At 42.8% G+C, this 13,792-nt stretch overlaps 2 protein-coding genes across 3 annotated transcripts; one reads left to right on the top strand and one right to left on the bottom strand.

Moving 5' to 3' along the window:
• Positions 1-223: 223 nt before the first annotated feature.
• On the bottom strand, positions 224-5,252 carry LOC133005271 (glucose-induced degradation protein 8-B homolog). Of its 2 annotated transcripts, none has more exons than XM_061074904.1 (5): positions 5,115-5,252; positions 4,665-4,792; positions 2,850-3,046; positions 2,361-2,558; positions 224-1,694 (listed from the first exon to the last, which is right to left on the bottom strand). In XM_061074904.1, the coding sequence occupies exons 2-5, from the start codon at positions 4,783-4,785 to the stop codon at positions 1,521-1,523; spliced, it is 690 nt and encodes a 229-aa protein (XP_060930887.1). In that variant the 5' UTR covers positions 4,786-4,792; positions 5,115-5,252; the 3' UTR covers positions 224-1,520. The 2 variants fall into 2 exon arrangements, with proteins under 2 accessions (XP_060930887.1, XP_060930888.1); XM_061074905.1 differs by lacking the exon at positions 5,115-5,252 and adding an exon at positions 4,974-5,023.
• Positions 5,253-8,765: 3,513 nt separating this feature from the next.
• LOC133005632 (dnaJ homolog subfamily C member 5-like) lies at positions 8,766-10,664 on the top strand. Its single transcript, XM_061075376.1, has 5 exons — positions 8,766-8,802; positions 9,716-9,847; positions 9,945-10,158; positions 10,292-10,463; positions 10,561-10,664. The coding sequence occupies exons 2-5, from the start codon at positions 9,735-9,737 to the stop codon at positions 10,662-10,664; spliced, it is 603 nt and encodes a 200-aa protein (XP_060931359.1). The 5' UTR covers positions 8,766-8,802; positions 9,716-9,734.
• The last annotated feature ends 3,128 nt before the right edge of the window (positions 10,665-13,792 follow it).

Here is a 13,792-nt window from a genome sequence, read left to right as displayed (position 1 = left end):
CACTGAGTGCATGAGCGCTCCAGCTACATTTCACTTCCTGAGGCGGACAGGCCAAACAAGTCAAACTTGTTGGAACAAAGCTCAGACAAGGACTGGCTGGTTCACTACGTTTGACAGCAGCATGTTTGCCTTTGCTTTGCTTTGACGTGGAGAAACCGCCACGTGTCCGATCCTTTACACACTCACGACTCACAAAATGAGAGACAGCTCTTTTATGGTTCACAAAAGTTTTGTTTATTTCAATACTTGTAAATCTGATCTTAAAAATGTTGAATAATAAAAGGGGTGTGATCTCTGTGGGTTTTTTGTGTATGTCAAATCCAATATATTTATATATATATATAAAGACAATACAACCTTAAAAGAAATTAAGGATGGACAGCTAGCAGCAAGTTTGTTTTCTGTTGTTCTATAAAAGTAAACCAAATAAACAAAAGTAAACAAGCACAAGTGCCTTTTCCCCATTGCAAATAAACAAACAAACAAAACACTTGCATGCAATAAAGTGTAAAACGGTTTTAAAAGTGGCAAAATGGACAGAAAGTTCTTTGACCAACCAGTGCAGATAAGAAATGTCCATATTTCTAATCATCTTAACAAAAACTCTAAATCATTTTCAGTCTGACAGTTTTAGAAACAAACGTTTGACAGCTCCCTCATTCCTTAGCAGGCCTTTGTCTCAAGCAGCGTGAGAACCCTGCTTATATCAGTGACACCAGCTGAGACTTGAATAACATCATAACCTCAACTCCACTGATGTAAAACCATCTCAGACATTTGGAGCTTGCTGGAGGTGAAGTGTGTAGGACGCTCAGACAGGCCCAGGGCCTCAGGTCAGCAAGAGAGCGTCTCTGATTTCACTCAGAACCTGTTTCACCTCTTTGATGCTTGAACAAGGTCGTTCACGCCACCGGCTCTGTGCACATACAATCATCAGACCCTCAGGTGTAGGAAGCAACTGACCGATGCTACAGCAAATTGCCAAACACCAAACTTAACACAAATCTGTAAAATATTATATAAATTAAATTATTTTACATCAATAAAGCATATTTTTCCATTTAATTGAAAAGTATTAACATTTTAAGTAAGAAATTTAGATTTGGAATTTAAGTTAAAGGCTAATTGTGTATCTGCAGTTCCAAAGTTTGCATCGGTACAGTTTACACCATCAGCTCTCTCTTTCTGGGTAAATTATTGTCGGGGGAAATAAATAATAATACTGACTTAAGCTTTTGAAAGACAAAATATAAAAACAGCAGTTTGAATTTTGTCGTCTCCGAGATCCGTCTGAAAACCCAGGATTAGTATTTAAAGTAGATAATTTCTGTCGGTTTGCAAATACAGCAATTTACAGTTTACACAATGAGTTTATAAGTCTTACTTCTCATGGATGCAACATGGAAAATAAAAACAATGTAGTATTAGTTTATACATATATGTTACCTGGTTGTCACACAGTCACTGACTGATTATAAATTAAGGAGACGTGGAAGGTGGTTGTTTGTTTTCCGTTATGTTCACTTTGGGTCCTCGATGGTTCCCGTGCTGAGGTCAGTCATTTTGGGATATTTCACCTTCTTCTGGTCGAGCTCGTTCTGTGCCCACAGCAGGAGCTTCAGGAGTTTTGCCAGCTTGGGCGTAGACTCCCTGTTTTCATAGTCCAGCACAGCTTGGTTCACCTCACTCCAGACCTGCGCACCAAGATGTGGGTCAAATGAAATAAACAAACAATACAGATTCACTGTGTTCTTACTGCCTATATCAACTGAACTCCCTAACAACGCAGTGGGACATTCTCCGCTCAGATACAACAGCAGCAAATCCTCTGGAGGATTCAGGTGAGGGGGTTTTGCATTAGGCAGAGACGAGATGCAAAGTATTAATTTCACTGCATGTGTTTGTTTCCAGCACATCTACATCTGTCTACTACCTGTATGAGACTGCATTTTCATCAGAAGTCATTTATATTATATTATACTCGCTCACAGTGAATCCTGCAGAGGATCCTGCTGTGGTCTCACGTCAGAGGACCTAATAATTCCACCCACAGAAGCATCGGCGTATCTCAGGAGTTCAGTTCATGTCTGAGAGCAGCTATACAATCACACACCACAATAATTCATGAGGCTGGTTCCAGGTGTTTCCACATATACTCTGTTTGGTAGAGTTTAACATATGGATATTTGTACTGAAATATAACAGAGATTTAAAGAAACAGTGTTTTTTTACTTGGTTTGGACCAAAAGAACAGAACTAGATCTGTGAAAAGGCCTAAACATCGCTGCATACATCTCAAATAGTGACTCTAGCACTGAGGTCAAAGATTGGAGGGAAACAATATGACAAATCGTTCTGACCTTTTGCCGCTGCATCATGTTGAGCAGGTCTCCGAAGGGCGAATCCTCTGGGTTGTCAAAAGCCAGAAGGGCGAGTGTCCTCTCCATCTCTGTCAGACACTCTCTGCTCTCCTCCCCTTGCTCGGCCAGTTGTGTCTGGGCAAACTCCAGCGCTGACTCAGTCTCCCTTAGTCTGATTAACTCAATCAAATGTTGCTGCTGCAAGGGGAATAAAAAACACACAGCTACAGTTGAAGAATCTAGTTTTACAATCTTTTCCCTATTTAAACCAGGAAAGATGACAAGGAACATAATCTCATGGTGTAGAACGGCAGCTTATGGAAGGGTTTACACCTAAAAACGCTCACTACACTTAAATAATGTTTTAACTTTTTCCCGAACTGCTGCTAAGACAGAACGTCTTCAACTGATCCTGAACTTCAACCATGATAAATCTCACAATACGATCAGAACTCCTGACAGCTGTCGCCATGCTGGGTGCACATGTACCTGCAGATGAAAATACAGGTATCGATTGGTGTCAAGCATTTCCGGGTGAAGGCTGTTGATGAGTCCGATGGCTTCTTGTATCTGTCCCTTCAGGATCATTTCTCTAATCTTTATCCTTTCGTCCAGAGAGTCCAGGTCCACACTCGGCTCGATACCGGACTCCATCCGAAACTTCTCCGCCGCCTCTTTAAATCCCTCTGGAAACATGTGAAACAGACACAGACAGGGGCAAAGACCGGATAGTTAAGAATAGAAGCCGGTTAGCGTTTCCAGTGTGATACAGTGAGTTCAAGTTACAGACAAGTTTTCTTTTCACGCCACTAGTTTTGAATCCTATGCTTCGGTCATGAAAGCAGCTTTTTTCATATCGACTCAGATTATTCGGTGTGGTGTTGGTTAGTATGTTTGTATTTTCAGTAGGATTAGGCAAAACTACTCGGATTTACATGAAACCTGGTGGAGAATATGAGACACATACCAAGAAAGGAAATGCTGATGTAGATCAGGACAAAGGTCGGGATCCTCCTGATCTACAATTATAATTCCCACCTGAGGACACATGACTCAGAGGGGGCTGGGGGGGGTCTCAACGACTCAACGACTCTCAACAACCTGCAAAACGTCTCCTACAGAAACCAACAGCACAGTGGGGCCGGCCTCTCAGGTGACCTCAACCACCCTACAGGTTAAATACCTGGAACTCCCAGCAGCCAGAGGTGAAACGTCTTCAAGAAACTCAACCAAGTCCAGACATAGACCCACCGGAGGTTTTAGTGCTTGTATGTATTATCTGATATCAAAGAAGGTGTTTGTTTGGACGTGTCTTGATTTAATTCAAGGGCACTGTTTCCACTCTATTAACCACAATTCTAAAATATAGTTTTGACTGAAATAACAGAGGGATTTCTGTCATTTAAAGCCAGATAATAAATCTCAGTTGAATTGGTAATACTTCTAAGTTTGCAGCCTTATATAATGATGCATTTTGCTGTGTTCAGCCGAGCACACAATCCACTGAGCTCCCTGACCGGCACATCAGAGCGGTGCAGCACAAAAGCCAGGAAGACCGCGGAAGATCTCAGCCACTCAAACAATGGCCTGTTCTCTGGAAGCGTTTACACTCCATGCAGGCAAACACACACAGAGAGAACGAGGAAGAACTTCTGTGCACAGAACATACAAACATTAAGCCTAGACACACCTAGAGCCGGACTCACTCGGCTGCATTCCTTAATATTCCATATCCTATTATTGCAAAATAACTACCTCAGTCTGATGTTGCACAGCTCGCTCATGGTTGCACAGTAACTGCATATGAATATTTGCATAAACCTCGTCCCTCCTTCCTTATTCTCTTTATTTGCTCTGCGAAATATTAAATTCATTGCATCTTATCTTATCTTTATGTGCAGGAGAGTCACAGAAAAGCAACGGTGGAAGTATGTGGAGGGAATTTGAATACAACAATGCTGCTTGATACACAATACCTCTACTCACATATTCTTCCATTACTGACAATAAAACAATTTCTTATGTACAAATACTCTGACACACGTCTTCATTGTGCTACAAACTGTTTCTTCTTCTTTTTGCTGATGCTCTCAGTAACAGTTACAGTTAGAGATCCTTCACATCAGACTTTCTCTGAGGTTTCTACGTTTTATTATCTACGTTAGAATGTGTTTGGTAGTTTGTTGTGGGTGAAGGACAGAGGATGTCCCACCTTGTTAAAGACATATGAGACAAACTGTGGGCTGTACAGATAGAACCTTGATTGATTGATTGATTGGTTGATTGATTGACAGCTCCTCTCACCTGTCACCAGGTAGTTCATGATGAGCCGGTTCATGTCCGCCCTCTGTATGTGCACGTTGTTCAGCTTCTCCATCCACTCTTCTCTGGTGATGTCTTCTGTCTTCTCAGCATAACTCATCATTGGGACGCTGGAGGAGCAAAGAGAACCCCCCCAAAAAACAAAATGTGAACAAGGCTGCCACCTCTCGGCCAGCGGCTGCAACTGCATAAGCACAGACGATACAACCGGGTTTTTACAACCTTGCAAATCAGGTGACAACCAAGCAACACACACATCTAGCACACAATTAACAACACAACCCTAGGCACCGTATTTGTGCGGTCGCCGAACCCCTCGGATACGTGTGAGTGTCGTGATTAAGGATGCGGACGTGCAGCGGCTCTTCCAAAACAAAACCCGTTTCCTGTCAGTTAGCATCCGGGGGGAGGGGGTGCACTGGCTGGACTCACCGTACAGAGAGGCCCCGGGACGGCGCTTCCTGCTCGGGGGGGGGGGGGTCAGATTCCACACCGGGGAGAAGAGCCGAGCTACTGGCGGCTAACGGACCCAGGCTAACAGACCCAGGCGAACGGACCCGGGCTAACAGAGCCAGGCTAACGGACCCAGGCTAACGGCTCCTAGCTAACTAACCGTGGGGGGGAAACCTCGCGATAGCTTTTTACCTTCCGGTCCGTCGAGCTCGTTGATTGGGTTAGGAGGCGGTGACGTCACGGTTGCCGAGGAAGCGAAGTGAAATAAATCAATGTGGAACTTAAGTGTTTTTTATTTGTCATTAGATTCAATTAAACGACTGAGAAATGGAGCTAAATAGTATAGAAAAATACAAGGAATATTTCAATTTATCAATTTAGTCCATGGAACGTGCAGTTAATAAATTAAATCAATATTTGGTGTGGCCATAATCTGCATTTTACACTGCACCAGTTGTCCTCAGTTTATAAGAAAGAAAGAAAGAAAGATAGATAGATAGATAGATAGATAGACAGACAGACAGACAGACAGACAGACAGACAGACAGACAGACAGACAGACAGACAGACAGACAGACAGACAGACAGACAGACAGACAGACAGACAGACAGACAGATAGATAGATAGATAGATAGATAGATAGATAGATAGATAGATAGATAGATAGATAGATAGATAGATAGATAGATAGATATTGCACTGAACAAGTTTGCAGTTAGTTTGGAGGGTAGTTAATAAATTAAATCAATATTTGGTGTGGCCACAATCTGCATTTTACACTGCACCAGTTGTCCTCAGTTTATTAGAAAGAAAGAAAGAAAGAAAGAAAGAAAGAAAGAAAGAAAGAAAGAAAGAAAGAAAGAAAGAAAGAAAGAAAGAAAGAAAGAAAGAAAGAAAGAAAGAAAGAAAGACAGACAGACAGACAGACAGACAGACAGACAGACAGACAGACAGACAGACAGACAGACAGACAGACAGACAGACAGACAGACAGACAGACAGACAGACAGATAGATAGATAGATAGATAGATAGATAGATAGATAGATAGATATTGCACTGAGCAAGTTTGCAGTTAGTTTGGAGGGTATAATGCACACTAATTATTCATAGATGTAATTATATATTTCATTTTATAAAGGAAGAGAAAAATCACACCTTTGTCTGGATCTTCGCCAAAATGTAAACAAGGCAAATTTATTTGTTTATCACATTTCAACGACAATGCAATTCAAAGTGCTTTACATGACAGGCATGACAAATGATCAAAGTACCATAGGACAATGCAAAAGGCATTTATATAAAAATAAAAAAGAGATTAAAGGCCCCATGTCCCATCCATCAATCCTTTTATAGAAATTACATTTAGCTGACACTATTAACCCTAAGCGCATTAGTGCATTTCAACCATGAGGGAATAGAACCAGAACAACAAGAATCAAGAAAGTAAAATTTTCTTCAAAAAGCCAAACTACAAAGGGCTATAAGTAAGTGCCAATTAAGTGCTACTAAAGTGCAAGTTTTTTTATATTTAATTGATTTATTTTGTTTTAATTCAAGGTATAGTCAGAAGAGATGTGTTTCTGGTTTGAGACGGAAGATGTGTAGACTTTCTGCTCTCCTGATGTCATAGGGGAGCTCGTTCCAACATTTAGGAGCCGGACAGCAAACAGTCGAGTGTTTAACTCGCAGTGAGGGAGAAACAAGCCGATTGGCAGATGCAGAGCGGAGTGAACGGGCTGGGATGTAAGGTTTGACCATGTCCTTGATGTAGACTGGACCCGATCCGTATGCAAGTACTAGTGTTTGAAACGGATGCAGGCAGCCACTGGTGGCCAGTGAAGGGAGTGGAGGAGCGGAGTAGTGTCAGTGAATGTAGGTTAAAGAAACTGTCAAGGTGCTGAATTCTGGATGAGCTGCAGAGGTCGGATGTCACTCGCAGGTAGAACAGCCAGGAGGGAGTTACAGTAGTCTAGGCTTGAGATAACAATGGCCTGGACCAGAGAACCTGTGTCGTCTTCTAAGTGAGAAGGGGACGTATCCTCCTGATGTTGTGCTGCATTTTTCTACAGGAACGGGTTGTACAGTATTGTTGGCAGTAAGGGAGAGTTGACAGTTGAGTTTCACACCCAGGTTCCTAGCAGACTGGGTGGGGCCTTACACAGAGTTGTCAAACTGAAATCCTTTCAGTTTAGTGTGATCCTGCAGACAAACAAACAAACCTATAGGTGACAACTTGACCTTCTTTGCAGATGTAATAAAGTCCTCAACAGATTGGACTCCCTACATTTAAAGGACTAGTTTGCATTTTTGGGAAATTCACTTAAGCTAATTGCTTACTTGTGGAGAGTTGCATAAGACGATCAATACATTTCTCCTGAAGCTGGGCCAGCTGGCTTTTAGCCTAGCTTAGCATAAATGCTGGAAACAGAGGGAAACAATAGCCATGAATGATCGATCTGCAGCGGTATGGGCCTGTTGTGTTAAAAAACAGCAGCCAAGGCAAAGACAAGCTCACAAGAACTTTTACTTTAAGTCAGTTCAGTCTCAGAATAGTGGTTTTAAACAGGACCTGGTATTCAAAGTGTAACTTCTCCCCTAACTTGATGCTGAAGGGCCTCCCACTGAAAATCACTGGGAAGCACCCAGTCCTGTCTCTCCTCCACACACACACACACGTATACTACATAGTATGTGGTACATACCATTAGTACATACCATTAGCTTGCTGAGTTATCTGTTGTCGAGCTCCAGACGACTCCAGACCATAGACTGTATATATAAAGCTCCAGACACACTCCACACACACTTTGGTGACAGAAGTGTTGCATAAACTAGAAGGCGTCTCGCCTCTGGAGTTAAGATGATGGTCCTCCTGAGCTGGCTGGTGCTGAGCCAGCATATCATCACCATCATCTTCATCATCTTCATCATCTTCATCATCATATGTTCTGTTCACCTATATGTTGACACTGGGGATCAGAGATAAACAGAATTTCAATCCTGTCTATGTCCTGTGCATATGGCAAAATTTACAATAAAGTTGACTTTGACTTCATCATCATCATCATCATCATCTTCTTCATCACTATGATCATCTTCATCCACATCATCATCATCATCATCCTCACCACCATCATCTTCATCATCTTTATCCTCCTCATCATCATCTTTATCTTCCCTTTATCATCTTCACTTTCATCCACATCTTCAACATCATCATCCTATCATCATCATCCACTTCAATCTTCATCATCATCATCATCTTCTTCATCATTATGCTCATCTTCATCATCATCATATTCATCACCACCATCATCTTCTTCATCTTTATCATACTCATCATCATCTTTATCATCTTCATTATCATCTTTATCTTCCCCTCATCATCTTCACTTTCATCCTCATCTTCAACATCATCATCCCGTCATCATCCTCTTCAATCTTCATCATCCTCCTCCTCATCATCGCAGCCCGCCCGTGCACGCGCACGTCGGGTCTCCGTGGGGGTTGGGCAGGGGGCGGAGTCAGATCCGTGCTGCAGCTGTCCATGGTTGTGTGAAGCCTCGGAGGTTCTGTACTATGCGGCCATAGTCACGCTCCAGCCTCTCAAACACCGAGCTGCAGGGATCCTTCTCTTCCACCGAGCCCCGGAGAACACTGACAGGTGAGCACGCTCCTGCACGTCCCGTCCCTCTCCTCCTCTTCCTCGGGCCGCTGTCTCTTCACCTTGAAGATTAGTGCTGACGATCCATCCCTGGCTGCATCAACACCAGGCCAGGAAGCAAACCAACATGGATGCTGTGCGCTAGAGCCGAGCTGCTGATGCTGCTGCTGCTGCTGCTGCTGCTCGCACAGAGATTACGCTGCTAGCATCGAACCCACACACAATAATCCTTCATAGATACACGCTTTACCACGGGATGCGGCTCGTAACACACAGAAATTTGACACCCCCCCCAGCCAGTTTGAGGGGAAAATGTCCAAATGCGCTTTGCAGGGCTTCTTGGTGGCCATTCATTTGAGTCAAGATGACACCCAGAGGGATTCAGCAGGGTGGGTTTGTGTGTTTTCATTTGCAGCATCAGTTCGATGAAACCTCGCTCTTCTCCTGCAGCAGCAGCACCGACTCTGTGGGGATGTCAGCTGCTGATTTACTGACACCAGCAGACGCAGCTCCCTGCCAACATGTCAGGAACTGAATAATCCTGCAGGATCATTTACATCATTTGTGCAATTACAATGAAAAAAATCGGTGGCAATCAGATTGGGACAGGGGGAAATTAGATTATTCCAGGATTTGCCCCGTCGCTGCTCTTTGACTTCTTTTCCACTAAATTTCACACAACGCAGGAGGTTTCCATACGTGCACGTACAGGACAGATGTGTCCAGCAGCTGTTGCCTGCAGCCACACAGGCCTCACTCTAGTAAAAGGCCTGCATTATTTATTTTTTTTGAACAGATGTATATAGTGATAAACGATTAAAACAAATTAGGTGTTTCCCTTCAGGTTTTCTTGTAAAGCAAACAGACCTACAGTGGTTCTAATGGTTCTAATGGTTCTGGTGTTTGTGCCCAGTCTGTGGACTTAAGGAATCATGGCATCAGAACATCAGAGGCAACGCTCTCTGTCCACCGCTGGAGACTCTCTCTACCTCGTGTTGGGAGTCGAAAAAGTCGCCACATCCGATGACATCAAGAGATCTTACAGGTGAGAGGTCGTCGTCCCCCCCCTTCTCACATGACCTGCCACAGAAAGGTCTGGCCTCACCTCAGATGACCGTTGTCGTCTTTTTTCCTCCACACAGGAAGCTGGCGCTGAAGTTCCACCCCGACAAGAATCCCGACAATCCAGAAGCGGCAGATAAGTTCAAGGAGATAAACAGCGCCCACGCGATTCTCAACGATCCCACCAAGCGTAACATCTACGACAAGTACGGCTCCCTGGGCCTGTACGTGGCCGAGCAGTTCGGAGAAGAGAACGTTAACACCTACTTCGTCCTCTCCAGCTGGTGGGCGAAGGTGAGGCGGGGGGGGAAAAGACCCCGGAGCTTTTACCGTTTGCATTTTTCCATTCATACCTGCTTCTCTTATCTTGTCCTCACACACCCATTGTCCTGTCCCGGCCTCCTCTCATGTATGTGCCCTCCTGCAGGCTCTGTTCGTGTTCTGCGGCCTGGCCACCGGCTGCTACTTCTGCTGCTGCCTGTGCTGCTGCTGCAACTGCTGCTGTGGAAAATGTAAACCCCGGCCTCGGGAGGGCCAGGACCAGGAGTTCTACGTGTCCCCAGAGGACCTGGAGGCCCAGCTGCAGACTGACGAGAGAGGTGAGGCAGAACCAACTTCCAGTTTCTTCATGTGTTCGGGGGGGAAACGATGGACGAGGGGTTAACGCAAACACACTCGTTTCTCTTTGTCCAACAGAGGCTGGCGTGGATCCCATCGTGCTGCAGCCGTCGGCAACAGAGACGACCCAGCTAACGGCGGACGGGCACCACTCCTACCACACCGACACCGGCTTCAACTAACCCCCTGTCCCCAGCGCTCCTGGCCCGTGGTCCTGCCTGCTTCCCCCCTGCTCCACCTCCGTGAGACGACTGAAAGGGGCGATCCATCTTTCCACCTCCGATCGGGAGCCGTGCTGAGGAGAGGGACTCGTAAGCATGGTCCATGAGAGGAACTAATGAAGTCACATCCCGTACACCCTTCCCTGATTGGTACACCCACTTATTTACCCCCTCCCCCAGTACGATAAGAAAAGAGAAACAACCAAATTATGATGTTTATTTTTTATTTCTTCTTTTGTATTTCTTGGCCTTTAACCACACAGGTCGCCTCCTCCCCCCCCCCCCCCCCCACTCTCCCTCTCCCATACTCTGCATCACGGTGTAGCATGCACTGTTTAACGAAACATATTCTCCAGAATCTTCTGTCATCCTTTGCAGCATTTTTACTTTGCAAGACTCATAATGTAGGTGCATACGTACATGCAATATGTTCATCTGAGTACAGTTCACCAGGAGGAGGTAACAGTCTACGTGATATATTGTCTGCTAAAGGAAGGAGAGCCATGGCTCAGGGAGGTGCTGGTTAGAGAGATGTTTGTTCCGTCCGGTGATGCCATCGTCCGTAAACCTTTCAAGAACAGAGTTGTCTTATGTTTGATTTGAGAATTCCACCCGCCTTCCTCCGACCTCCAGTGTGTGTTTGTCTGTGTATCGTCTGCTCCCCCAGATCTTTTCAATCGTGAGGTTTTTAAGGCACAGATCTTTATTTGCAGACACTATTACTTTAGTTTATTGATTATTGACTATTTTCTCCACCCGTCGAAGCTTCATTCTCAGCCCATTGATCCAGGACATTGACGACTTCCTGTCTTTCCTACAGCACTGAACAGGTTGTTCGGATATTTATCATCAAGGTAAATTTCATATTGATTTATGATCGATTTCCTGTTCTGTGAGATTTACCAATGTTCACTTTTTGACCAATCTGCAGTTACACGTGGTTTGTTAAATTGTTGACATTGGATGGATCGAATAGAAAAACATTGATAATGGACATTTTTAATAATTACAATTTGAATTAGAGGAGGACACTTTTGGTAAAGCGTCTCAATTGTTGGGATCATATGCTGAGTCGCAGCTGCCTTCCCCCCCTCCCCCCCGTCCTTTTTTGTTCATAAAATAAAAATATTTTTGAAATGTCTCGTGGAAGCTGATAGACTTCATATAATTATGGCAGTATTTTTATTTTATTGATTTTGTTTTCTATATAGAAAAGCTTCAGATAAACCATCTGACTGATCACATGTTAGAAATAACAGATGGCTATCAGCAGCCGCCCTGGTTCAGACATGTTTTTACTCCGAGCTGTCTTAAACGATATTAAGTCGTTGATGTTAGCGAGAAAAAACGTTGAGTACAGAATATTGACTTGGGGATATTTTAGGTCGGCGGAAATACTCATCCCATCATGTTTTTAGTCCTTGTGTTTTGAACTGAAGTCGGATGACTCTGATATTTTTGTCCGATGCTGTGTGATGTTTAGCCTTTTTGACTTTTCGAACCCATCTTGTAAATCATATCATCCGTGAGCCAGTGCTACAGGCAGCTCAGTAAAATGACTCTAGATTTTTTCATACTACTGAATTTGCATATACTGCGGCACACTTCCACACTTTGCCATCAACATCTTTGTCCGTTTCATAACCACTAACAATGTGTTTTAATGGTTTACACTTGGTGAGCTCCTGTTGCCCGCCCTCTGCTATTAACGGTATGGATGTTGACCTCTGTGGCCCTTGTATGATGTTTCCTGTGACCCTTGATGAAACATAGATGTTCCTGTCATGGCTTTTTCATTAAGATACTGAAAAATGCTACTGTAAATGTTCTAAGTTGAATGCACTGTGTGTTTAAAAAAAAAAACTATAATGGATCAATGATCAGGACGTGACTCAATAAAAATACAACATAGTATATAGTGTAATTATAGTGAAATGGTTATATGATGCATTCTTTTGGGATTTTATTTATTTCATACTTTGTCATGTTTCAAATGATGATTGGCTTTAACTTTACTGGTATGGTGTTGTAATGTAACCATTAAATCTTGCAAGGAATGGTTTAATGGTTCAGGTCGGTTGTACATACACTTGACCCACATAAAGTATAAACTTTAACGTTTATGTTGTAGCATGGTAATTGTGTGTCTGGAAGAAAACAAGTGGATCTGATTTGCCGTTGTTGAATAAATGTTCATGAACATTTTGACTCGTGTTCTTATCAGACTGTGTGGATGGAAACAATACTGGGACTTAAAGGCAAAATTACTCTGTTTGGTTTGCAGAAAGCAGAAGTAGTAATACCACAGTGTGTAAAAGTACTCATGATGTTAGTATTAGCATCAGATATACGATAATACTTATTATACAAAACTAGATAGACAGTAAGTAACTTAATCAATGAGGATGAATCATTATTTATCAGTTTATTATTACAATCTGAATCTGCAAAATACTTTATATAAATATACAAATAAAACAAATTAAAGTGTAAAATGTACGCATGAAATTAAGTGGTAGTAAGAAGAGATAGTTCCATATGACAGTACTTGAGACTATGTACTTAGTTACTTACTGCAGGTAACTAAGTACATACAGGAACAGTCAAAACTTTATTCTCGCTAAGTAATCATTAATTACTATTCTTGAAAATGTATTTTTCCTATGCTAAAAACAAACATTTATTGAACTGCATAATTCATAACATATAAGTAAATAAGTTATATCATGACACAATTTCTTATATATATATATAAAATTGGCACACTATAACTACATTGACGTTCTATGTAGAGTAAATTAAATACACACTCTTCCTCTTCCTCTACCGTAATATTCTCATATTGATTTTACAAGCGTTCTTTGTTGTTTTGTAGATTTTCTCAGTATCGGTTTAAAATATCAGTGACTTGATGATGGCCACAGAAAACACAGACAATTGGATCTTATTCATCTGGAGCAGACGACAGACTCTGAGCTGTGTTCTGATGTTTTGTCAGCAGGTGGAGACAAACGTTTTATTTGATCATCTCGTTGTGGGACAGCGTTTGTAGCACAGAGGTTAATGTGAGACCTTTTATAATCCTCACC

The sequence above is a fragment of the Limanda limanda genome, chromosome 7 (genome assembly GCF_963576545.1).
Source record: "Limanda limanda chromosome 7, fLimLim1.1, whole genome shotgun sequence".
NCBI classification, from domain to species: Eukaryota; Metazoa; Chordata; class Actinopteri; order Pleuronectiformes; family Pleuronectidae; genus Limanda; species Limanda limanda.
Note: the sequence above shows the minus strand (reverse complement) of the source record. Positions and strands in the feature narration are given on the sequence as shown.